At 37.6% G+C, this 24,308-nt stretch overlaps 2 protein-coding genes across 3 annotated transcripts; both read left to right on the top strand.

Moving 5' to 3' along the window:
• Window positions 1–90: 90 nt before the first annotated feature.
• LOC139978529 (uncharacterized) lies at window positions 91–12,637 on the top strand. Of its 2 annotated transcripts, XR_011796972.1 has the most exons (8): window positions 91–254; window positions 1,185–1,400; window positions 1,983–2,051; window positions 5,718–5,802; window positions 7,401–7,501; window positions 8,014–8,143; window positions 9,125–10,990; window positions 11,406–12,637. XR_011796972.1 is itself a non-coding variant. In XM_071988825.1 (7 exons), the coding sequence occupies exons 1-7, from the start codon at window positions 243–245 to the stop codon at window positions 9,190–9,192; spliced, it is 681 nt and encodes a 226-aa protein (XP_071844926.1). In that variant the 5' UTR covers window positions 91–242; the 3' UTR covers window positions 9,193–12,637. The 2 variants fall into 2 exon arrangements, 1 of the variants encoding a protein (XP_071844926.1); XM_071988825.1 differs by having other exon boundaries at window positions 9,125–12,637.
• Window positions 12,638–19,876: 7,239 nt separating this feature from the next.
• On the top strand, window positions 19,877–24,308 carry LOC139978449 (uncharacterized). The gene is made up of 3 exons (XM_071988693.1): window positions 19,877–20,481; window positions 22,862–22,962; window positions 23,826–24,308. The coding sequence occupies exons 1-3, from the start codon at window positions 20,390–20,392 to the stop codon at window positions 24,035–24,037; spliced, it is 405 nt and encodes a 134-aa protein (XP_071844794.1). The 5' UTR covers window positions 19,877–20,389; the 3' UTR covers window positions 24,038–24,308.

Raw genomic sequence — 24,308 nt, 5'->3', positions numbered from 1 at the left:
TGAAGACAATCTGTACCATAGAAAAGGATCTGTACACACTAACCCCAAAAGTCGATACCTGTAGCTACTGTAGGCGTTAGATAGAAGTGATCTAGACATTGTTACCCATAGGCATATAACAGTACGGCTTCATGAGAAAATAGAGCACGAAATCACCGACCAACTTTAATCAGTGTTTAGTGAGGTTACCACATATTGCTGGCAGAAAGGTGACGAACATTGAGCTTCTTTAGCCTACCATTATGTCTAACAAGGTAAGCATGACCAAGTAAATATCCTAGGCCTAGCCTAAGCATTAGACTAAATGTAGGCTGCAGTATAGGCTGTGCCTGCATAGGCTACTGTAGGTAAAACTAGTTAAGTATATGCAGAGTGTGTAGCCTAAAGCTTATTGTGTCCTGGCTGAGGTTTCTTGGGGAAATATCGAAACAGTTACGGGAGCTGTGGCGGAGTGGATAAAGGCGGTGGCATTTGAAGCAATTAGGCCTCGCCATCTGTAGGTTCCGGGTTCGACACCCGGTCGGATCATCCTAAGGTGGGTTTTTCATCCAAGAGCAATCTACAGTTTTCCCATCTGAAATGACTCCTTAAATTTAATAGATTCCAAATTTGAGTTAAAATGTTGAATTGGAAGCAAGCCCTTGCGGGTCCCTCCCACATTTGTGGTCTCTTAAGCATCGTAAAAATAACTGCTGATGATTATTACTTTATTATTATAAGTTGCAGTCAACTCAATGAAATCGTCTAGAGGTTTGCCCTTGGTGCCAACACTACAGTTGACAAAATGGGAGTTTTAGTTTCATGCTGTCAGGCATTGGCCGGAGCAGTCTCTAGATATACGGCTCTAGCATGGCCCTAGTGTGGTGTGCATGCTATCCTAACTTTATTAGGCCTACAATGCACTTGCTCCCACTGTCCCAGTGGTCTGGTAAAATTTTAGTTACAAAACAGTCAGGGCCCAAGCCTAACCAACATTTTGATTTGTAATTTCAAGTGAACGTACAGTAAGCCAACATCTATCCCAACTGTAGTGTTGACTGTGACTTGCTACAATTTAACAATGAGCGTCTTGCTAGAGACAAATAAACAGTGCTTATCAGAGAAGATTGCACAAAGGGGAAGAGAGAGAGGAAGCATACATTCAAATTTACTAAATGTGCTTTGATATCTTTTACCACACATAGGAGAGGGCAAAGAAGGCATGTGCAAGAGGAAAGTCGCACCTTGATAAAGGGAGCTCCCTACAAGCTATGATGTCTTTCACAGAAGCTGTAAAATGTGATGATGAACACTACGAAAGTTATCTGGGGAGAGCAGAGGCATTCTTGATGCTAGAGTATCATTATATGGCTAGAGATGATGCTCAAAAGTGCATTGATATTAAACCAACATCTATAGAGGTATTTACAATATAGTGTTTCTGATATTTGTTACTTCTTTAAATATGAATAAATTCAATGTTCATTTTCATTTTCATAGATATTTTTGTCCTTCAACAGTGGTACTGTACATTTTACATTACTATTGTTAGTAATAGTTACTATGTTTATTATCATTATATGTCCATCAAACATTTGAATAAGATCAGAGGTTTGTTCACATATCAAGAAATCAAAGAGAATGGGGGTTGGGGGGGTGGGGGGTGAGATAGTGGCAGAGGGCACTGTGAATTACTCTAAATGCATATGAGCCAGCATGTAAAACATACATCCATATGAAGTAGGAAAATAGTATCACTGTTCACTTAACAAGATGGGGAATAGTAACACATGGGTTCACTATCTACTCTAAAATAAGCATAACTGGTTAATTAGTACAATGACTGTAGTTTGTCACAAACTGTCAACAATGCATACTGGTGACATGATCTGATACTTCACACCATACAGTAGTACCCACTGCACAGTGGTGCTGTGACGGTGGAAGTTTTACACAATTTTTGGAATTCATACAAGTTTTCTCTCTGTTTTGTCGAAATTTAGGCCTACCTCCAAAAGGGTAAAATTGAATTTGCTGCAGAAGCATATAAAGACGCTAGAGAAACATATGAGGTAAGTTTTAAATATTACTATCCATCTAGTAGCAGTCTGTTAGCCTCACTGGTCAATGGAGAAACATTATCTATCTAGTAGCAGTCTGTCAGCCTCACTGGCCAATAGAAAAACATTATCCATCTACTAGGAGTCTGTCAGCCTCACAGGCCAAAGTAAGTTACAGTAATTGAAAATTATTATTCATCTAGTAGTAGTCTGCAGTGGCGGATCCAGGATTTCGCCGAAGGGGGGGCCCAGATGGGAAATGCCTAATCGTCGTCCTGGGGGAGGGGTCTAAGGGGAGTGGGTGCCCCCCTCCCCTTTGGGAAAATTTCACAAAATATGGAGGTCCTCGGTGCAATCTGGTGCTACTTTTCGTGAAAGTTTGGAGTAAAATTTATTTCCAATAAATCATGTATTCATGGTTTGCCGGGCATATATTTGCAAATTCGAGCAATGAGCTGGGATTTACGTCTTTGGGGAGTAGGTGGTGATGCAAACTACTTTTTACCAGGCTACTCCAGGCCATTTCATCTTGGATGCCCCCTTCCAGATGGAGACTATTGATGCAGTCAGAGTGCCCCTCTCACCTTCACTTTATCAGAATGATGGTGTACTCTTTTTGCAAATTTATTTTACAAAAAATTACACGCACAGTGGCGTAGCTAGGATTTTTTGAGTGGGGGGCCATGGGGGGCTGTTCTTTCTTGTGGGGGGGCGGAGTTTACTATCTAAGCGGAGCGCCACCTTGGTTGGCGCGGAGCGTACAGAGAAAATTTGAGATTTCAGCACCCCCCAGATCGCAGGAGATGGCACCTGTGAGGCAAAATAGCAACCAAAAAGATGTGCAACTTTGGTGACAGAAATGCAAAAAAAGTTTTTTCTCTTTCATGCTGACTGGCCTTGCCAACTCAGCCAGACTTTTAACTTGAGGGAAGTTGGCATCATTTGTCGTTTCAAGCTGTCAAGGCCTTTCTCCCAACTCAAACCCCTGTGGGCTACCGGTAAATTTGCAGGATATGCCCACATGTGGACTTAAATAGCATTAGAGGAAGGGGTGGAAGACTAACACGCATCGATGTTTCGGTAATGGTCCACATTGATGGCTCGGTGCTTATTAGGCCATTTATTGGGTTTCTTGAGGCAGCTGTCATCAGAATCTGGCTTTTTGTGCCAATCGATGACCGATAACATGTATTGATATGTAAATTTCTTCTTCATATATCTAGCAACACTCTAAAAACAAATGAGTGGATTTCATTCCATTGGAGTGATCACTCGGCGCGCTTCAAATTAAGAGTAAAATTTAACTCTATTGGAGTTAACCCTCACTCCTAATATGAGTGAATATAACTCTATTAGGAGTTAAGATTTACTCCAATGGAGTGGAAATTCACTCTTATACCGGAATGTGCTCAGTGATCACTCCAATGGAATGAAATTCACCTATGTTTTTATCAGTACAGTACAGTGCATATCATCATAGACGTACGTACTACGTACGTTTGTATATCAGACGCACTCGATACCCACGATACGATACGGTCCTGGAGAAACTATTTCCACTCATCATTTTTTAAGGCGATACAGTAGTGAGTATTGAACAGGCACAGCCGCATGTTTGCAGGAAATTCAGAATTCCCAATATTTTATATCTCTACCAGTAGTGAAAATCATGTTTCGACAGTTTCGTGGACATAAAAAGTTGTTTTGTGGAATATTCAATGACATATCAGGGGCGGATGCAGGATTTGTGACAGGGGGGGGGGTCTGACTGGTCCAGCCGCGCCTGAACGTAAGACTATCTAAGCGGAGCGCCATCATCGGTTGGCGCGGAGCGTACAAGAAAATTTTTGGCTTTACAAACCCCCCAGATGGCCGGAAACGGCACTTCCCGTGTATTCTAAGCAGCATGTACCTAGCCTGAAAATATGGATCTCATGTCTGCAATTTCAGGCCCCCCGTAGCTACGCCACTGATCACGCATGGGGCACTTTCCCTCGAACGCGGTAAAAAAAAAAAAAAAAAAAAAAATCAGGATTTTCAAAAAGGGGGGCCCGGGCCCCCCGGGCCCCCCCCTGGATCCGCCCCTGGTCTGTCAGCCTCACTGGTCAAAGTAAGTTTATTGACAATTGTTATCCATCTAGTCTGTCGGCCTCACTGGCCAAAGTAACAATCGGACAGTTCAGTTCATTTTCAGTGGAGGTCAAGGATGTCATTGGTTGCAATTCTTGAAGACTGTATACATGGATTTGCATCATGAGTTTGGTTATATAGAGATAACTTTGATGGTTGTCCCTTTCACAACCTGGACATATTCTAAGGTTGTAGTGGCATGTGCTTAACATTGCAAATGAGGTCGGTTGTCCCTCTGTTCCTCAAATAACAGCACAACTTTTTGATTGCATCATCATTATCCCAGACTGCCAGGCAATGCATCAAATTCAGCTCTGATCAAAAAGTTTTTATTGTAAGGTTTGTCTCATATCTTGGTCGTCTTAACCAACAGTTCTGATACAACCAATGTCTGGAGTGTCCTGTCTGGAACTCTGTAATTATACCCACTCTCTGTTAGTATTCTGTGCAGAGATGTGCTCTTGTTGGGGGGTTGCGCCCGGCAGTTCTGAATGCCGCCCAGCACAAACAGTATTTTAAATGTTTCCGCCCAGCACTTTTCTGATGATTAACTTAACAAGAGTTGCCATTACCAAAGCATGCTTGAATACTTGGCACAGAAGTTAGGGCCAGAATAGGAACAAGATAGCACCATTTGCCATTTAAGCATACTTTATTTGCAAAATTTTTCCAAAGTGGAGGGAGAACCCCCACCCCTCTAACCCCACCCCTGAGCCCCCTCCCCCAGGGCTTGGATCACACTACCACACAAATTTGCCCGGCACTCAAATTCCTGAGCACATGTTCCCCTCTGTGCTAGTATTACATATTTTTGTTGTTGGTTTGGTTGCAAGATATTCACCTTTTTAAACTATGTTGAATGTCTGGAATAAGGCTAAATTAAAAGTTGAATTTGACAGACTTTTGTTTAAGTGCATTTATAAGGTCTTCTTGTTGTGATTGAATATGATGTATGTAAAAAATAACAAAACAAATTTCTATGGGATCTCATCCAAGATGGAGTCAGGAAAAACAATTGTTTTTCTGGATGCGTAGAAACTATACTTACATTCTGATTTCAACGCATATCCCAGTCTCTGACAAAAACGTGACATTAATGAGTCTCATTAATGAATCCCTTTTCTTTGGGAACAATGAGCACTGAGTTTGTCATATTCTCTAAATATTGTCAGGTTATTTGTGAAAATGTATTTCTGACATTCTTCTTCTTCTTTAAGGCTTCCATAAAAGTATTGTATAATTTGCATTATGTTGAAGCTAGTATAATACATGGACCAGTTGGGACCACTATGAAAATAAGAAACTCAAAGAATATGGGACTGCCAATACTCTTCCTTGTCTGTTGTGCGAATACTTAACTGGTAATTACCCTAGAAGACGGACTGAAAATAATTTTGATTTCAGCATTATTATTGTTGAACACTGCAAGTTACTTCATATAAAGTTGGTTGACAGTAACTAACTAATGTAGGGTAGCATTTGTTCAAGAGTGACTTTCGTTTTCAAGAGGCTTTGTTTTAATTCACATCTCTACATTTACTTTGTCAGAAAGCACTTGACATAGACTCTATGAACACAGAAGTTCTCAATGCCTTGCAGAAGACAAACAGAGCAGAAAGAGGACAAATGTTTTGTGAGTTTCTTATTTGTTTACTTTTTACACAAAACCATTTTTATTTACATTTACGTACCGGTGCTGTGGCCGAGTGGATAAAGGCGGTGGCTTTTGAAGCAATGAGGCTTCGCAATCGGGAGGTTCGGGGTTCGATTCCCGGCCGGGTCATAGTTAGGTGGGTTTTTCATCCAAGAGCAATCTACGGTTTTCCCATCTGAAATGACTTTCTAAATTGAAAAGATTCCAAATTTGAGTAAAAATGTTACACTCGACGTGTAAGTTGTAATCCATAAACCCTTGCGGGTTTCTCCCACATTCGTGGTCGCTTAAGCGTCGTAAAAATAAATATTATTTTCATTATCATTTAAAAGATGTACTTAAATCTGACCCTTGAAATATGTGGTTTGTTTTATTCTACTCTTTCCTATTATACTCTATCCTTTTATATTCTAATCTACTCTATCCCATCATACTCTATCCTAATATACTCTGTACGATTATACCTATCCAATGATACTCTATCCCATTATGCTCTATCCTAATATACTCTATTTGATTATACTCTATCCTATTATACTCTATTTTACTCTATTCTACTATATCCCATTATACTCTATCCTACAATACTCTATCCTACTCTCTCTATGATGTGTTGTGTGATGTGTTGCATTGCATTACATTACATATATATTTTAATGTCTTATAAAAAGCAATACATTTATCCAAATCTGCAGCCTCAAAGTTCTTTCTTTTTGCTGAGATGCAATGAAGACCCATTTCACAAATTAAAATGATAGTCCCATATTTAATTTGGATCATTAAACTTGATAAGACCTAACCAAGGTAACATATTTTTGTACTATAATTTTCCATGGTTAAAATAATGAGTTCAATTTGAAAAAAACAACAAAAATGAGGTTGATTCCAACCATGCATGATGACATTGCAGGATTTTGCAAGATATATCATTGAATGTACACTTCAAAAAATACTTTAAAACTTCAAAACATTAATGAGGATCAATATGTAATTTATATCAACAACAAAAAGAGCCTTGGAGCCAAATATTTTATCAATGAGATTCTTTTTGAAAAGCTCTTCATCTCATATTTCTTCATTGCATGTTTTTCTTTCTTTTTATCTTAAATATTTCATATGATTTTGACCACAGGGAAGTATCTTTGTCTCTGGTTTGAATCTTGGTTTTTGGGACAAAATCTTCTGTTTTGTCATTTGTTGTAAACAATCAACGGTACAAGTTACACTGTACGTGGGTATAACACACAGCAACTATTAATCCTTCACCAGCAAATCTTTTCTCCTCTATTAAAGATTTCAGTTGTTTTTAAATATTCCCAGATGCACACTGGCAGCACAGGGATTTCGTTTCACATTACCTCCTGTTTCCCTTCCTTCTTTAGATGATTAATATCTCCATATGTAAGTACTAGGTGTTAGTTAATGGAGTTAATAGTTAGCTGGTATTATGTTCAAGTTAATAATATCATCCCATCTCTATCATTCTACAGATGAAAGTGGCCTCCACATGGATAGGGGTAGACATGTTTGGTGGAATCATATTTTAGTTTATTTCCCATTTTTTTTTCGTTCTTCAGATGAAAGACGCCTCCATATGCAAGGCACAGGAGTAGGTACATTTGCTGGCATTATATTTCTGCTGGTCAATGAACTTCTGCTTAATCCTCAGGTGATTCAGGTAAGAAAGTGTTTGTTATTTTTGAAAGATGCAAAGGAAAAATGAGCTGCAGATGAAAGAGTGGCTGTTGAATTTGTCATGCAGAGTACATTAATTTGAGTCCATTCAAATGATTGAACTTTGATTGTGGAATTATCTGTATAATTTCTTGTGGTTTAGTGTTCTGTTTTGTTATTTTCTATCAAGACATGGAATTAAAAATGTAAATCCAGAGAAATTTTTATTCTTGACTAAGGAAAGGATAACATACACTAACCATACTGGTGTAATTTGTTACAAATCTTGTATTGAATTTTCAAAATATTGATAGCTGAAATTCTATACTTTTGAATGTAATTTCATGGTAGAGAATGATTCTCTTCTGAAGCCATCTTCCAACTTTCTTTTTCCTTTCCCCTTACCCACTGATATTCTTGAATAATTCCAAAGTTGAACTATTAAATTATGTAAAATTTATATTTTTATATATTTAATGAAAATCTGACCTTTTCAGTTATTTTCCTTTCTTTTAGGGTATTATCATGAAGGGCATCATATTTTCTGCTTGTGCTTATCTGGGGTATGCTGCCACCAAGTTTTACACAGACATCTTAAAACAGCAACGTGATTTATTACTCGAAGCACCAAAGGAAGTACAGACAGGTAAATGATTTCTTTTAAAAAAAATGACAATTTAATGGGACGAAATTAATGATATTCGGGAAGGAGTAAAGAAATGTTTCGTTTAGCATGGGATTGGAACCAGTGACCTCAGGGTTACAAACTCTACGTTCTATCAACTGAGCTACCCAGTCCTTAGTTGGTAGTGATCCATATATTAGAGTTATCAACATTTCATTGCTAGGAATTGCTGTGAATTACTGTGGGCACTTGCCAACAAAGTCAAGGAATCTAAGGCAAATACAAATTTTGAGTTTGCTGCATTAATGTACAATGCCATGTAATGCGGTACCTTAGCGTATAGTGTAGTATAGTATAATATTAGTGCAGTATACTATAGTATAGTATTAATATAGTATTTGTATAGGATAATATAGTATAGTATACTGCAGGAGACTGTAGTATAGTAAAGTGTTAGTATTAGTATAGGATTGTATAGGATAGTATTAGTATAGGACAGTATAGTATGAGTGTAGTGTAGTACAGTATATTATAGTATAGTGTAGTATGGTATGGTATAGTATACTGTAGTATAGTTTTAATATAGGATAGTATAGTATATTAATGTATATTATGAGCATAGTAATAGAAGTGCAGTACAGTATATCACAATATACAACACATAACAGTACAATACATAAAGCAACATGTGTCTGGATAGTAATAGCAGGATCTACATGGAAGGCAGAGATTAACAAAATATCAGAATCTATGCACATGCACTCACAGCCATGTGACCACACAGTATGAATGGATGGAGAAAAGGTGTAGGAACAAACCTGAATACAACAGAAGTAGTCAAAAAATCAACACAGGAAATGTCTTTCAAACAATTATTATGATGATACGAGTTGTTTTTTCAACCTAGACAGCAGGAAAATGACCAGGACTGTTTGAGTGGTCATTATTTTTCATGTAGCATTGATCTATGTCGATATTTTATCCATCATTTCAAAATTTCAGATCCGTTTGCTGGTATGTCCGTTCCTACACAAAAAGGAAATACAGCTGAGCCCAAGAAGAAAAGGTGATGAAGTTGAGGAAACGTCTGAGGGGAGGTGGGATGCTTTGGACAGAAACTTCTCATCCATCCCATCGCAGAAGGTTATCAATCATGAAGTGGATTCCTTCAGTTCGGGAGAACTGAGAACGAGAGAATTGTCACTGTTATAAATATGATTGAGCTGATTAATTGCAAAATTCTGGTGATTGGTGATATCTAGTTCCCTTTATTAGTCTTAACTGTGACTAGAATGATATTTTAATAGCTTTACTCTTGGGAATACAAAGGTTTGAAAAGATCGTGCCGTTGTGGATTGGGAATTTTTATTTTTTTTTATTTTAATGAAAAGGTTAGATTGAGTGAACATATCTGTTCATGTGTTGAGAAAAGCTTTGCCTTTCTTTAAAAGCTAGTGATATTTTCTTTTTTTCTAAAATGAATGATAAAAGCCTTCAGAAGAATCAGATTTTAAGAAGACTTTAGTCGACAGTATGCTGGTTGCTAACAAAGCATTCATACATTTGTTACATTTTAAGGGAACAAAAGGCGGTATGGACCAAACACTCACACAGTATGATGTTTCTTCTTTGTGAAGAAGCCGAGAGTTTATTTGTTAATTTTCATACAATTATTACATGAGGTAATGAGCAAGCATAGTCCTGAAGCTGTGTGGAAAATTTTTCTCTCAGATGGTCGAATACTTTGCAATCTATTTTAACTCAGACAAGTCTGAAATATTCCATATGATTTGTATAACTATAGGGCTAAGAGTAACGTGCCTTTCACATATCAAGTAAATAGACCATAAGTTTGGAGAAGACATGATTAAATTCATTAAATTTGATAGTGTAAAATCAAATGCAGTGTTCTTAATTAATTTTTTTAATAACCTCACTGTTACCTTTCCAGATCAGGACAAGTTATCATGTACTTGCTGTAACACTTCTAAATGCCCAGGTACATACACACACACACACCCACGCACATGCACACACACACACAAATAGTGCACACACCACATGTGTCCACAATTAGAAACTGTTTTAAGTTCAATAGCCATTTTGATATTAAAAGTTGCTATTGAACTATGGAAAAGAAACAGTAACATTTTTGCAATGAATTTGTAACTTTACCCTTAGGTTTGTCACCTCTCTACAAAATGGATCAGAACTTCTTTAGCCCAGTCTTCAATGATTAAGTCATTTAATAATTACAAATATTTATATTATCTTATACCTTATCTTATACATTGTTATTCCTATTACTGGCTCTGAAAGCCTTTCCACTTTGTTCATTCATGATCAATCAATAGATGCTCTCTAAATATATAGTGTAAAAAAATTGTGTATTAGCAAACCTCAGTTTCATGAAATTGAATTTTTGTTGTTGTAAGAAATTAACTTTTAAATAATGGAGGTGCTACAGTCTTTATAGCACAACAAGTTATTTTTGCTCCTTAGAAGCAACACAAAGATCAATAAGAAATATAAGACTGTCTTGGTCTCAAATAACATGGGAGTTGGCATCAGAGCCCAGGGGACAAACTCCCTCCTTTACAAAATCCTTGATTTGTCTCTGGCCCTTACATAAAAGTTCAAGCCCCTACCATACCGTTCTCATCTAGCCCTTCTATAATGGTTCTCGCCCATGCCTTCATCAGGGAGGGGGGTTGAATTTGGTTCCCATAACTTCAAAATCTTTAGCACGCAACTGATGCTTACGCATATACGATCTTGTCCAAAGGGTAGGTCAGACCAATTCATATTTAGTGTGTAGAAGTACTACATTGAGTTCAAGAAGCCTATTGTTTTTGGTGGAGGTCAAAGGTCATTTGGGGTCAACAGGGTCAATTGTGAAAACCTTGTAATCACAATATCTCAATACTGGAAGCTTGGGCCAACCTCTAATTTAGTGTGTAGAAGTACCACATTGAGTTAAAGAAGCCTATTATGTTTGGTCAAAGGTCATGTGGAGTCATCATAGGTCAAACCGTGAAACCCTTGTAAACATGTACTATACATTATGTCTCAGATTCATGAAGAAAACTGCTAATGTTACATCATCGAAACCACAATGCATTTTTGCAAAGAGAGCAAAGGTCATTTGGTGTCACCAGGGTCAATTGTGAAAACCTTGTAATCACAATATCTCAATACTGGAAGCTTGGGCCAACCTCTTATTTAGTGTGTAGAAGTACTACATTGAGTTCAAGAAGCCTATTGTTTTTGGTGGAGGTCAAAGGTCATTTGGGGTCAACAGGTGTCAAATTGTGAAAACCTTGTTAACACGATATCTCAAGAAGGGAAGGTCAGACCAATTTCATATTTCATGTGTAGAAGTACCACATTGTTTACAAGAAGTTTATTGTTTTTGGTGGAGGTCAAAGGTCATTTGGGGTCACCAGGGGTCAAATTGTGAAAATCTTCTAAACACGATATCTCAAGAAGGAAACTTAGGAGGACTTCATATTTAATGTGTAGAAGTCCCACGTTGAGTACAAGAAGCCTATTGTTTTTGGTGGAGGTCAAAGATCATTTGGGGTCATCGGGGGTCAACTTGTGAAAACATCGTAAACACGATATCTCAAGAAGGGAATCATGGGCAGACCTCATATTTGGTGTGTAGGAGTACCACATTATGTAACAGAAGCCTATTGTTTTTGGTGGAGAGCAAAGGTCATTTGGTGTCACCAGGGTCAATTGTGAAAACCTTGTAATCACAATATCTCAATACTGGAAGCTTGGGCCAACCTCTAATTTAGTGTGTAGAAGTACCACATTGAGTTAAAGAAGCCTATTATGTTTGGTCAAAGGTCATGTGGAGTCATCATAGGTCAAACCGTGAAACCCTTGTAAACATGTACTATACATTATGTCTCAGATTCATGAAGAAAACTGCTAATGTTACATCATCGAAACCACAATGCATTTTTGCACTCTGGTTTTACATCTATGTGTAAGACTGTATGCTCTTACATATAGTTTATTATCTCCATTTCGTACAGATTTACATTTAATAGTTCTGACAGACACTCGCCAACTATTTATACAGTGTATCATAGTTTGGAACTCTCCTGAACGGAGCACAATTCACTTTTTGGAAACAGCCTGTGGACCAATATAGCTTTATCGGTCTCGCCCATGCAGGAACTTAATATATATAAATTAAAGAAATAAAAAACAAATAAAGGGAATACCGCAACTGTTATCTGGAGCTGTTCAATGAATCCGAACCTTGAGATAACGTTGGAGCCACTCGGCCACTGACAGAATCAATCTCTACAGGGACACCGAAGATTGAAGAACTTAGCCCTAACTTAACCATCAAGTAATAATTAAAGGTACCGGTACTGCGCGATATCAGTTTAGTTAAGTAACTGCATATACATATTATATGATTTGCTTGGGCCCAAGATTTGAATGTAATGTATTATATATCGATTTACACATTACACATATTCTATTATATTACAATCCAGTTGAGTTCTTTGTTTTCATTTCGCATTAGTCTTGCTGTTCTGTTTGGGTCCCCGTATCGTTTACCAGAACAGAGATAGAACGATCAAGCTCAAAAGTTACTCTCAATGCTTGTCCAGTTTTGGCTACTTATATCATATTCATATTGATAAGTCCCGTAATCGCCCGACACACGTGAATTCATACAACGCCAAAATAATATCTCTTGAAATCCAATTTCTGTGTTGTATTCAATGATGATATTTTAGTATGATCCCTAGTTAGACGGTATACAAGTTACTGTGCATGGCTCATATATAGATGCAGCTATATCTTCTAAATGCCACACGCGATATATATATGTAAATATATATATATATGTAAATATATATATATGTAAATATATATATATATATATATATATATATATATATATATATATATATATATATATATATATATATATATTATCTTAATCTATAATAGAGGCATTCATCCCCAGTCTGAGGGACTTTGGACATGAGCGTCCCTGCACAAAGTAAACGTTAACTACCGTTCCTTCCTCACCTGACATTGAGACGATTTACGTTCCGCAATTAACACCATCAAATTCCCCAGTATTGTGTAATATGGTTTTTATTGGGGATAATTCCAATTCACCAAAATGTACATAAGACAATCTGGTATGGACATCATGGATTTTTTTTTAGCCTTGCAATCGAGTTTGTGATAAGAAATCTCGTACGAGTATTAACGAAGATAAATTATACATACTATATCTATTTCATAAAGTTTATCAAATGGCTATTTAAGGATCATAAAGTTAATATTTAATTAATTAAAGCAAGTACCGTACTTATGAAAATACAAAGTTTGTTTTTCTTGTCAGGGGCCTCCATAATCAGTTAGCAAACGTAATGTATCCAGGGATATCCCTGCTGTATCTCTCTTAGATGTGCTTATACGATCTGAAATGAGACGTAATTTCATGATATCCTTGTGACGCAAAGTGTCACGAGTTTAGGTCGGGAAACACTGGATCCTGCATATACTGCCAGTCCGATTTATGTTTTCAACGCATGACCCACGTTGCTAAATATTTGACTCCGTGAAGATTTGTCCAACTTAATTTCCTTAATACTCATCATGGTCCAAGAGAGTATTGTACACCTCAATGTCGGTGGCAGTTTGTACACGACCAGTCGATCGGTTCTTACAAAGTGCACTGGTTCCAAGTAAAGGGCGTAGGAACCGGGGGGGGGGGGGGCTGGGGGGGCGCCAGCCCCCCAGTGAAAAATATGGGGGGGGCGGAAGTATCATTCCGCCCCCCCGCTCCGCAAGTCAGAAAACCCCTTTTTCATTTCCAAATGAGAAAAAAATCTCATTTGGAGCACCAAATTGCATTTAAGGCCAGGTGAAAATGCAAAATTCTTTACAAAATGGAGTGGGAGTTGAAGTGTGCTATATTGCACCAAATTGCATCTGAGGCCACCTGGAAATGCAAAAAAATTTCAAAGGGGAGGGGGACACCCCCTCCCCTTAGACCCTCCCCCAGGCCGGCCATCAGTCTTCAGCCCCCCCACTCAAAAGTACCTTCCTACGCCACTGTTCCAAGTTGCATATTATGCTTTCAGGAAACGAGTCAAACATGGTTGACACAAACCGTAATGTATTCAAATGGTATTCAAAGTGAAAACCTTGTAAACACGATATCTCAAGAAGGGAAGGTCGGACCAACCTCATAGAGTGTGTAGAAGTAACATAATGAGTACAAAATCTTTTGTTGCTGGAGGTCAAAGTCATTTGGAGTCATCAGTGGTAAAATTGTGAAAACCTTGTAAACACGATATCTCAAGAAGGGAAGGTCGGATCAACCGAGTCATAGTAAGTGTGTATACATAATGAGTACAAAATCTTGTGTTGGTGGAAGTAAAAGTCATTTGGGGTGTTGGGAAAGCTTGGGAGGATTTCTTTTAAGTGTGTAATGGTACCACATTGAGTACAAAAAGTACATTGGTTTTGATGGAGGTCATGGTCATTTGAGGTCACCAGGGGTCAAATTGTGAAAACCTTGCAAACACGATATCTCAAGAAAGGAATCATGGGCAGACCTCATATCAAGGGCGGCGGAAGCACTTTCAATCTGGGGGGGCACCAACGTCGAAGGGCACTATGCAGAAATTCGATTGGACTGATGCAACCTGATATTTAGTACCCTTTATAACTCTTATTGTATTATCTTATTTGCGTATACACATCACTCCATCAACGCCCCCCCCCCCCCTCAAGGAAACAATGCATACTAGCACTGCAGTATCTAATGTGCAAATTGGGAAAGAAGGAAAAAGACAAAATGAGGTGAAATCATTATAAAGTCCAAGTCCCTGCACACGCGATCGATACATGCATGAAAGCAAATGAAATATGTGAAAATACTGAAAGAAAATTAATTTTCTATGTGTTTTTCAATGGTTAAACTGATATTATTATGATGATTATTATTGTAACGACTTTGCCAATAATTATAACCAATTTAGAAGGGTTATAACACGGCAAATGATTGTATGTTATAGGCATGCGATGTAATAACCGGTGCATGCCTATATGATATGCACATTAACGTGTTGAACGCGCGCGAAGCGCGCGAAAAATTTTGGTAATATTTTTCGGGCAAGTCGTTACAGCCCCCCAAATCAAATTGGGCTCCTACGCCTGTGGTAGTAAACATTTAAAACTTCCTGAAATATTTCATTCGACGTGGGTTTCGCTTTGTAAACTCTTTTTTATTTAGAAATTTTTATGTAGAAAAAGGGCACATTTTTAATCTGAGGAAAAGTGGGGGGGGCACGTGCCCCCTGTGCCCCCCCGGTTCCGCCGCCCTTGCCTCATATTTGGTGTGTAGGAGTACCACATTGTGTAAATGAAGCCTATTGGTGGATGTACACCCTCACTATACATTACGTAAGATTCATGAAAAAAACTGCTCATGTTACATCATCGAAACCGCAATGCATTTTTGCATTCTTGATTCTTGTTTTGAGTTATCATCATTCTTTTTCATGCTTGGATGTGGAAAAGGGTGAAATAAACTAATGATGGTCAAACAATCTGAGGACTTAAGATGATTTAAGGCATTTTAGAAAGTCCTGGGTGAAACAATAAGGTTCCAAAGAGAGAGCTGTCAGATGGGTTGGGGAGCACTATGCTAACCTTTGACCTCTTCTAGCTAAAATTGTATTTGCTGTGATAGCCCAAGCCATCAGCTATCATGTGTCATGTCAGGTGATAAACTTCTATATCCTAGCGGCCTTGGAAACGGACGTATTTAGTTTGGAAGTCATTGCAGCCATTAATTTTGGCACCATACCTTAAGGTGGCATACATCATAATATATATCAATCCGCCCGAGTGTTCTCTTATCTCAGAAGGCAGTGTTAGACCACTTTAGGCCTCCAAGTAGCAGCGTGCGGAAATTGTTCACTCCTTCATTCAATGTTTACTTCCAATGACCCATCTCAGTGTTATTTTTTCATTTTAAAATTGCATAACGCCTCTCTAAGCTGTATAAAACTGTATAAATTAGCTGCCTCTCTGTACCATACCATTGCATACAGAGACCTGTTCATCATGAAGACCTGAGATAATTATTCAGTAAAGTGAAAACAGAGGACGGTATGCTCTCTTTCTTCTTCTTTTTTGTTATGCTGTCGCAGGCTCTGGATGTAAACTTGAAACTGTATGTCCAACAGTAATTATTAGAACTCTCTAATTATAATATAAAGCCAGTTTGGGATTAGTTACCATGATCATAAATATACCTGTTAATAAAAGAGAGTTGGACTTGAAATCGGTGATCATACTTGAACAGATAATGAGTGACACACCCCGATATCATCAATGGTTGTTTTCTTGTAAGTTGTATCAATAAATTTGGAAACATGGCTTGCCAGATGAAAGATATGTATCTGACGCCACCTTCGCTGGTGTCGTTTTCGTCTTATTACTCTTACCAAAACATTGTTTTTTGTATTCAGGAAAAAAACATGTATCGATGTAAATGTTTCCTTTTAGATTGAACGTTGTAGTTTAACAACGGTTAACCTGCCCGTATAGTGAGGGCTCACTTCCATATTGACCGCAACGTGACGTCATGCTGTTCACTATTAGATGTACAAAACGAAGCGAGTGCATGTCCACTCTCCCGTCAGAGATGTTTTTGCTATAATGCGACAGAATTAGCTATAAGCTTTCAGAATAAGTTAAATATATTATATAATTTACATGTCAATAGGATCTATTTTGAATTCATCTTTGCTCCGTAATGAGCCGCCTTCATATTTCGCTTTAAAGATCTCTATTTTGGCCCTACGCCATCTGACCTTCACACTTAAACATATTTCAGTTATCGGCTTATAAACAATTTTTAATTATTAATAGGTCGTTGAGGTAGTTCCAACTTACTGAACTTCTGTGTGGTTTAATCATTCTGCGCATGCCTACACGCAAATCCTTGTTAATATTTAAAGTAGCAGATTGTTGATAACGCGGCATAACCGATAAAGTTAAGCAGGTGAAGTTATACTACCCAGTTAGTTCACGGTTAAGTCTTTCCATCACTCGTTACTGGTACATATTAAGATCTGTTGGGCAATCAGAGCTAAAGTTGAAGTAGTGAGTTCTTTGGTAGATACTTTGAAACGATATTGTTCCATAAATCCTCATTATGGATAAATCCGGTACTGTTTACCTCAATGTCGGCGGTAACTTCTATACTACTAACCTGGAAGTTCTTACACGTGATCAAAACTCCGCCATTGGAAAGGTGTTTTCAGGAGACCCCTCAAAATGGATCATAGACCGCAACGGTAATGTCTTCATCGACCGAGACGGAAGCCTGTTTCGCTACATCTTGAATTTTCTGCGAGATGATCAGCTCATCGTACCCACAAAGTTTGCGGAATTTGATTTGTTACTTCAGGAAGCCAAGTTCTATAAGCTGAAGAAATTAGAAGAAGCAATATTGCGATTGATGTCTTTTCGGAAGATAATCGTGTTTTTGCATTTAGCAAACTTACCAAACCTTTTACCTAAGGCGGTAGTTTTGACAGCGAGAGAGCATTTATCCAAAGAACTGAAAGAAAAACTCAATTTTGCGTTGATTGAAAATATCAGTTCAGTAGAACGTTTTCACGGATACTGGGAAAATTATTACGCGATCCAGCACATGGACACGATTCAGGCGTTTCTAACCGAGCAGGGCTTTGAAGTCAGCGAGGATTCCGAGGAAGAAGGATTACCAGTGAAACTTGTTAAAGACCTTTAGACAGTGCCAAAATTATCAATCTTCATAAAAAAGAGGTTTGTACTTTTTATGTCATGCAGACATTTACAACAAAATACTTGATAAGCTATCAGCTATCTTATTCCCCTTTTACACACAATAACAATTTAATAAAAAAAAAAAACGTTCGTTTGGGGCGCGTGAATTAATAGTTTGCATGCGTGATTCGTAATGTTCAAATTTGACGTGTTCCTATGGGTTTACGTGTTTCAAATTAAATGATGACCGTTACTTGGACAGGTGTTCCATTCCTTATTCTCCTCCTTTCACCGTCGCTCGGCCGCATTATTTCGTTCACTTGTAAACACAATACCAAAAACTGTACATATGTAAAAATCACACAGTACTCAAATACACGCGCAGGTGTGTTTCACATTCAGACCGAGGACCCCTTTGTTTTTTTATTTTTTCATTGTTCAAATACACCTTATAACCTTAACAATACAACTGAACTGCCCCGTTGACATATATATAATATTAGTCGACTTATATAAGCATGCAGGTAAACGCATGATGTAGCGTTTGTGGTGTAATTGTTGTTTACATTAACACTTATCGAATGAGAACTTTACAGTGATAATAAATAGATTTGGCTTATTTAAGATTTGGAGGGATTCCGTTCACCTTTTTCGGTTTCTTTCTCAATTAGCTATAGGCCTATAGTCTCTTAGATAATGAAACATGTGATATATATTGAGCTAAATACTCACACCTATGATTAACAATGCGAATTTGTGAACCAATGATCCAAGTTCGATTGTAATGCCAATTTTCCAAGCTCCGTCCTCCACACAAACTCCAATGTACGATTACTGGTAAGAACTCAGTAAAGACATAAACTGCAACATTTGATCAAAGGACCATTTGTTTGAAGTTATTTATTATGCATTAATGAAAATGTGTCAGTATCTCTTGAAATTATCTGAAATTATCCGGAATAAAGTGAGATTATTTTCTTTCCAGATTTGAGATTATGCTCGAATAAAAAAGAAAGAAAGAGAGGAATAAAGACTGACTGTTTTGCTTCTTTCTTTTTTTTTCCTCAATTATTCTCGAGATTTATGTTCTTACAGTTATCATGTTTATATTTTTTTCTTATTTTGCAGATTACTTCAGACTTAGAAAACATGGAAAACTTTACCAAATAGAACGAATTGTGGATCGGAAGTGGTCGACTTCACCCAATACTGTCAGACCACGCCAGTTGTAAATTGAAGGTGGAATTCCGCCTTGATATCTCGCCAACAGATTGAAAGAATGTATAATTATTTCTTGTTTGCCAGGATGTATCTATAACAAGACGTTTTATATATAAATAAAAAAATTAAAATCAGGAAGAACATTCGAAGAAGGATATGAACATAAAAAATCACAAGGATCTCAGCGTTCTTTCACTTATCATGGTGTTTTTTTTTCTTGCTTTCTTTCTTTCTTATTTTCCTATTAAAGTATATGATTTTAACCAGAAAATTTAACAACTTCTCATTATTACGATACTTTACATGGTATCAGCAAGACAATGGCCATAGGTCATGATATCAATGGTTATAAGTATGAGGTATCGCCGCCAATAATCAAGAGATGGATTGCTCAATTACTAGACTTAAGACTCAAGACTCAAGACCTGAAATCAAATGTAGTTCCTTTGTTTTTTAATTCTTGCGCTTTCAATTATTTCCAGTGTTGTTTTAGATCTATGTGTTAGACTGTATTACTCTACATGTAGTTTATTATCTCCATTTCGTACAGGTTTACATTTACTAGTTCTGACTCGCCAACTATTTATACAGTGTATCATAGTTTGGAGCTCACCGGAACGGAGCACAATTCACCTTTTGGTAGCACCGTTTTCATCTATAACAAAGGCATTTATCCTCAGTCTGGGGATACTTCGGACATGAGCGTCCCTGCACAAAGTAAACGTTAAAGGCGATATCGCTCGTAGACTTTTTTTTGAGGGCGCTGGCATTATCGAGGTTTCAGCGAGGTTTAATGGGACCCCTAAAACTCACGTGACCTCGGTGGCAAATTTAGATCAGTGAATAGCACAGGCAAGCGTATGCGTAACAAGCCCGTACCCATGCACACATAATGTTATAGCACAGCATTTCAGATTATTGTACTGTTTACCGCAAAGGATTTTCGTACGCGATAGTTTGTTGTTTGTGTGCCTTTTGAGTAAAGAATACTGTACGATTTTCGTACAAATACATTCGATTAGACTAGAGTATAGTGACAATCATGGAAAAGGGATCAGGGCAAGGAGAATCGGGCGAAAGAAAACGACCTTATCCTGGAACGAGCGTATAGGTTCAAGTGGAGGAAAGCCATTGTTGCATGGACCTGACAAAAACAGCAGTGCAAAGGAACAACAGCGACGAAGAGATGCCACGAAGATCTATCTTCTACGTTCCTACGTAAACTGGCAAATGGAGAAAGAACTCTACAAACATGTCCACGATTTGACTTCTGTTAGCAACGCAGATTTCGCAGAACATTTGCTTCAGGATCACACAAAAAGGTAATGATTTGCTAAGCTAGGCTAAAACTGTATAGGGTAATACTAGTACATAGAAGTACTACAGGGTATTGTCCTAGGTAACTGTCAGTATTGCGAAGTACAGAAAACTGCAAAGTTCGGACACCCCTAAGAAATACACGATTTCACCATGATAACCTACAAGCGAAAGCCAATATCACTAAAAACTAGGAAGCTACAGTCATTTCCTCTCCAAAATGACCCGTGCGCAAGTATGTACGTACATATCTGTCAATAAAATGAAGATAGTTTTTGGGGTATTTTAAGGCTTACAGTAGGTGTTCGAACTTCGCAGTGTCTATGCTATTGTATTTGTAACATACATGATTTGATGAGCCTAGGCTTTGTAACTAGGCCTATCATTCATTATTTTTCCAATGGACCTAGCGTATGCTAACCTTATCATACTTATCCTAGCACAAAATAGCAGTAAGTTGTATTACTGAGTCATCATCATCACTGTTTGTGAATGCTTGTCATGAGGATACTGTATAGGCCGTTTCTTACGACTAGTCGTAACAATTATAAACTATTCTTACGACAAAGGCAAATTCAAGTGCAGTAAATAAAGCAACTGCGCATGTAGTAGAGGTAACCCTAAACATAACCCTAACCCTAACCGGAAGTTATTGTTACTCATTGTCGTAAAATTAGTACCCCTAATCATAAAAATAGCAACTGCCCATGCGTAGTCGGAAATTATTCTTACGACTAGTTGTAAGAATAGCCACTTTGTACTGTATACAGTTAAAAATTAAAATATCCTTCCTAAAGAAGACTGACAGGGACTGGGGGTCTTTAGTTTCACTCCTCATATTTATGCCATGGAAAGCTGGGCCTTCTCATCACCAAAAAGTAAACTGTTTTTGCCTCAACAAATTGATGGAAATATATTTTCTAACCACTAGGCCTAGGTGATCTGTTCATCCCCACCCCCTCCAGGTTCTAAATTGTTATCAGCTGTCCTTGTTTGCAGAATAATTCTTGTGAATGAGCATTTGAAAGAAAAGCCTCACCTATGCCCAGTCATAATTAACTGGGCATATAACATAGGACTAAGGCCTATAGTATTAGTAATAAGTATCAGAATTTAGTGTTCATAGTAACTGTATTCCCTGTAATATACACCAGTGAGGAAGGCCTACTGTGCTGTACAAGTACAACCACATGGACCTGCAATTTTTCCTATAAAAATAATGCATCTACATAAATAATTTAGAATCACTCCTAACTGATTCACATGTTTTCACACCGCTGCGTATGCAACTAGACCTTAGGTTTTTTTAAGGTCAGCCACAGCCAGCATATGTGCAATCAAGTTTTAATGGTTCATTTGGGCAACAGGGTGTTATACTGTTATCTACTGACTGTCTGTCCAATATTCCAGCAATCATGTGTACATGTCTGTGTTTGGGATTTTTGAAGGAACCCAACTGCTATGCAAGAAGTTAGGTAAATTAGCCTCACAAATTGAGGGACCATAGTACATATAGCTATACCTATATAAACCTTTATATAGCCATGCCTGGGGGTAAGAAAGTACCAGTTTTCTTTTTGCGTGTAGGCCTGATGCTCATACTTTATGATGCTGTGCTAAGTTATCATATTTTTTATATATAGTCAGTATATACTATGCTTGTTTTTGTTCAGCTTCTTGTGAATGATCTGATGTTTAGTGTTCAAAAATTATAATATCTATTAAATTTGGTGGCCGAAACTATCTCTTGTGGAGAGTAATCTAGCGTTAAATTAATGGTAGTCTGAAATAAAGCTATTCATGTAAACAGGAATTTTTCACAATGGTGGGCTTATGTCATGGTGTAAGCTACAGTAGCATCTCAATTCTCACTCATGAAACCAACTGCTCACATAAACAGGAAGTTTACACAGTAGGTAAATAATGAGTGTACATCAAACTCTCATCAAAAGACTGGACATCTTTTAGCGATATGAAACCAATCAGTTCACTAAGATAGGAAGTTTACATAGTAAATTTTACATTGACATGTGAGCTCAAGTTGTTGGGCAAGCAGTTGGGCAACACAAAATTATCCTTACAATTCTTGAAAGATACCGCGGTTTATGGATATGTTGAAGAAGAGTATGAAAGAATATCTCATCCTTATCTGGGTTTAAATCAATGTGGGTTAACAATATGTTATTATTGAAATATGCCTAAGTGTTTGTTTGTTACTTTTCTCTTTCATATTTTTTCTTGGGTAGGTATGATAAAAACATGTATGTTTGTAATGATTTGGTCATTACCAGATTCATTATGCATACAATTAAGCTTGGGGTGTACAGTAAAATTACTATTTCAGTTATATGATTTACGGACAATTTTTTTGGTTTCATTGTATAGGTTTCAAATGCATCTTTTCCGGAAAGATGCTGAAAGTCAAACAGAGGCATTCTCAGCAGCTGTCACCACAGAAAGATCAGTTGACACTCAGAAAGGAGAAGGTAAATTTATATGTTTATCCTTGCATGAATTACAGACTGGAAGAGCAGTGCTAATCTTATCTGATCTGATGTGATCAGAAAAATAATACAATTTCATTCTCATTTAATTCCAAAAGAAAAGAAAAAAATGGTAGCATATTGCTCATCCACTAAAAAGCATACATGTGTATGAAAATTTATAAAAGTAAGTGGGCCTGATATTATCATGATCTTCTTTAGAGGCAAACTGACTAGTAACAGTAAATTCAAGAGACACAATAGAGCCTGGAACAGAGAGGACATGGTGAACACAAAGAAAGAAGTTAATGGTGTATTGAACAAAAGGAGTCAGTGAAAGCAGAGGTATTTAGATAAACTGTGGAGTACAAAGCGAGGATTAAGTAAGGAGAGAGGGCGAATAAACTATAGCAGAATACAGAGATGGAGCAGGATAAAGTTAGTCATGTCCTTCCTGTATATTGAGCCTATTCAGTTGAATGGTGCTAGGGCATTCCGTCCGCTCTCTCTATCTCTGCTGTGGTGTACTATGTCTGAGATGGTTAGTCTACGAATTCAGTTACCTGTTGGGACATTCTTTAATGGTATGATTGGGCAGCTGAAAGTGTTCCCCTGCTGGAGTCTCCATTTTCATGGTATTGACTTGTGACTAGAACTGCTTCTTGAGGGTGGTCTTGGTTTCACCAACATACTTGTAACTTCAATGTCCTCTAAACTCAATGACACCATTTAAATTGAAATATCAGTTTCCAGTGCTGCATAAGTGTGATAAGTTCTAAACAAAAGGTATATTTTTAGTCACAGCCATAGAAGCTATAGCAGGATACTTGCAATCTAGTAACTCTTGTTTTATGTAATCTCTACAGATACTCCTGATCCAGTTACTTCAACACCTCTCAAGAAGCCATCTGCCAATGTTCTGTCCAATGTCACCAGTAGGATTAGATATGGAGCAGCATGGGAGAAAGGGGTACACCCCTCAGTCCGACAAGTTTTCAGTCCGACAAGTTTTCAGTCCGAAAATAAAATACACGTTTTCAGTCCGAAAATGAAATACACGTTTTCAGTCCGAAAATGAAATACACGTTTTCAGTCCGAAAATGTTTTCAGGGGAATGAAAGCAGTTTAATGCCATAATATCACCAATAAACTGTGACAGCCCGAACTGATAGTAAAGAAATCGATTGAATCTTTCGTTTATACTCATAATTGACAAATAAGGAGTAAAGTTTTAGAAAATATATTGGAATTTTCGGTCCCCCTGGGACCTTCATCAGCAATATTGGCAGTCGAATGAAAAGTACAAAATGTAACACAATGAAAGTATGACGCTAGGTTTAAAGTGTAAA

The sequence above is a fragment of the Apostichopus japonicus genome, chromosome 13 (genome assembly GCF_037975245.1).
Source record: "Apostichopus japonicus isolate 1M-3 chromosome 13, ASM3797524v1, whole genome shotgun sequence".
Classification (NCBI taxonomy): Eukaryota; Metazoa; Echinodermata; class Holothuroidea; order Aspidochirotida; family Stichopodidae; genus Apostichopus; species Apostichopus japonicus.
This window is presented reverse-complemented; position numbering and strand designations above follow the sequence as displayed.

Coding starts and splice junctions, on each gene's coding strand:
- LOC139978529 (XM_071988825.1), top strand. Junction 1,401..1,982: donor TTAAACCAACATCTATAGAG/GTATTTACAATA, acceptor GTCGAAATTTAG/GCCTACCTCCAAAAGGGTAA. Junction 8,144..9,124: donor ACCAAAGGAAGTACAGACAG/GTAAATGATTTC, acceptor TCAAAATTTCAG/ATCCGTTTGCTGGTATGTCC.
- LOC139978449 (XM_071988693.1), top strand. CDS start 20,390: ATGGAGAAAGAACTCTACAAACATGTCCACGATTTGACTTCTGTTAGC. Junction 20,482..22,861: donor CTTCAGGATCACACAAAAAG/GTAATGATTTGC, acceptor TTCATTGTATAG/GTTTCAAATGCATCTTTTCC. Junction 22,963..23,825: donor TGACACTCAGAAAGGAGAAG/GTAAATTTATAT, acceptor TAATCTCTACAG/ATACTCCTGATCCAGTTACT.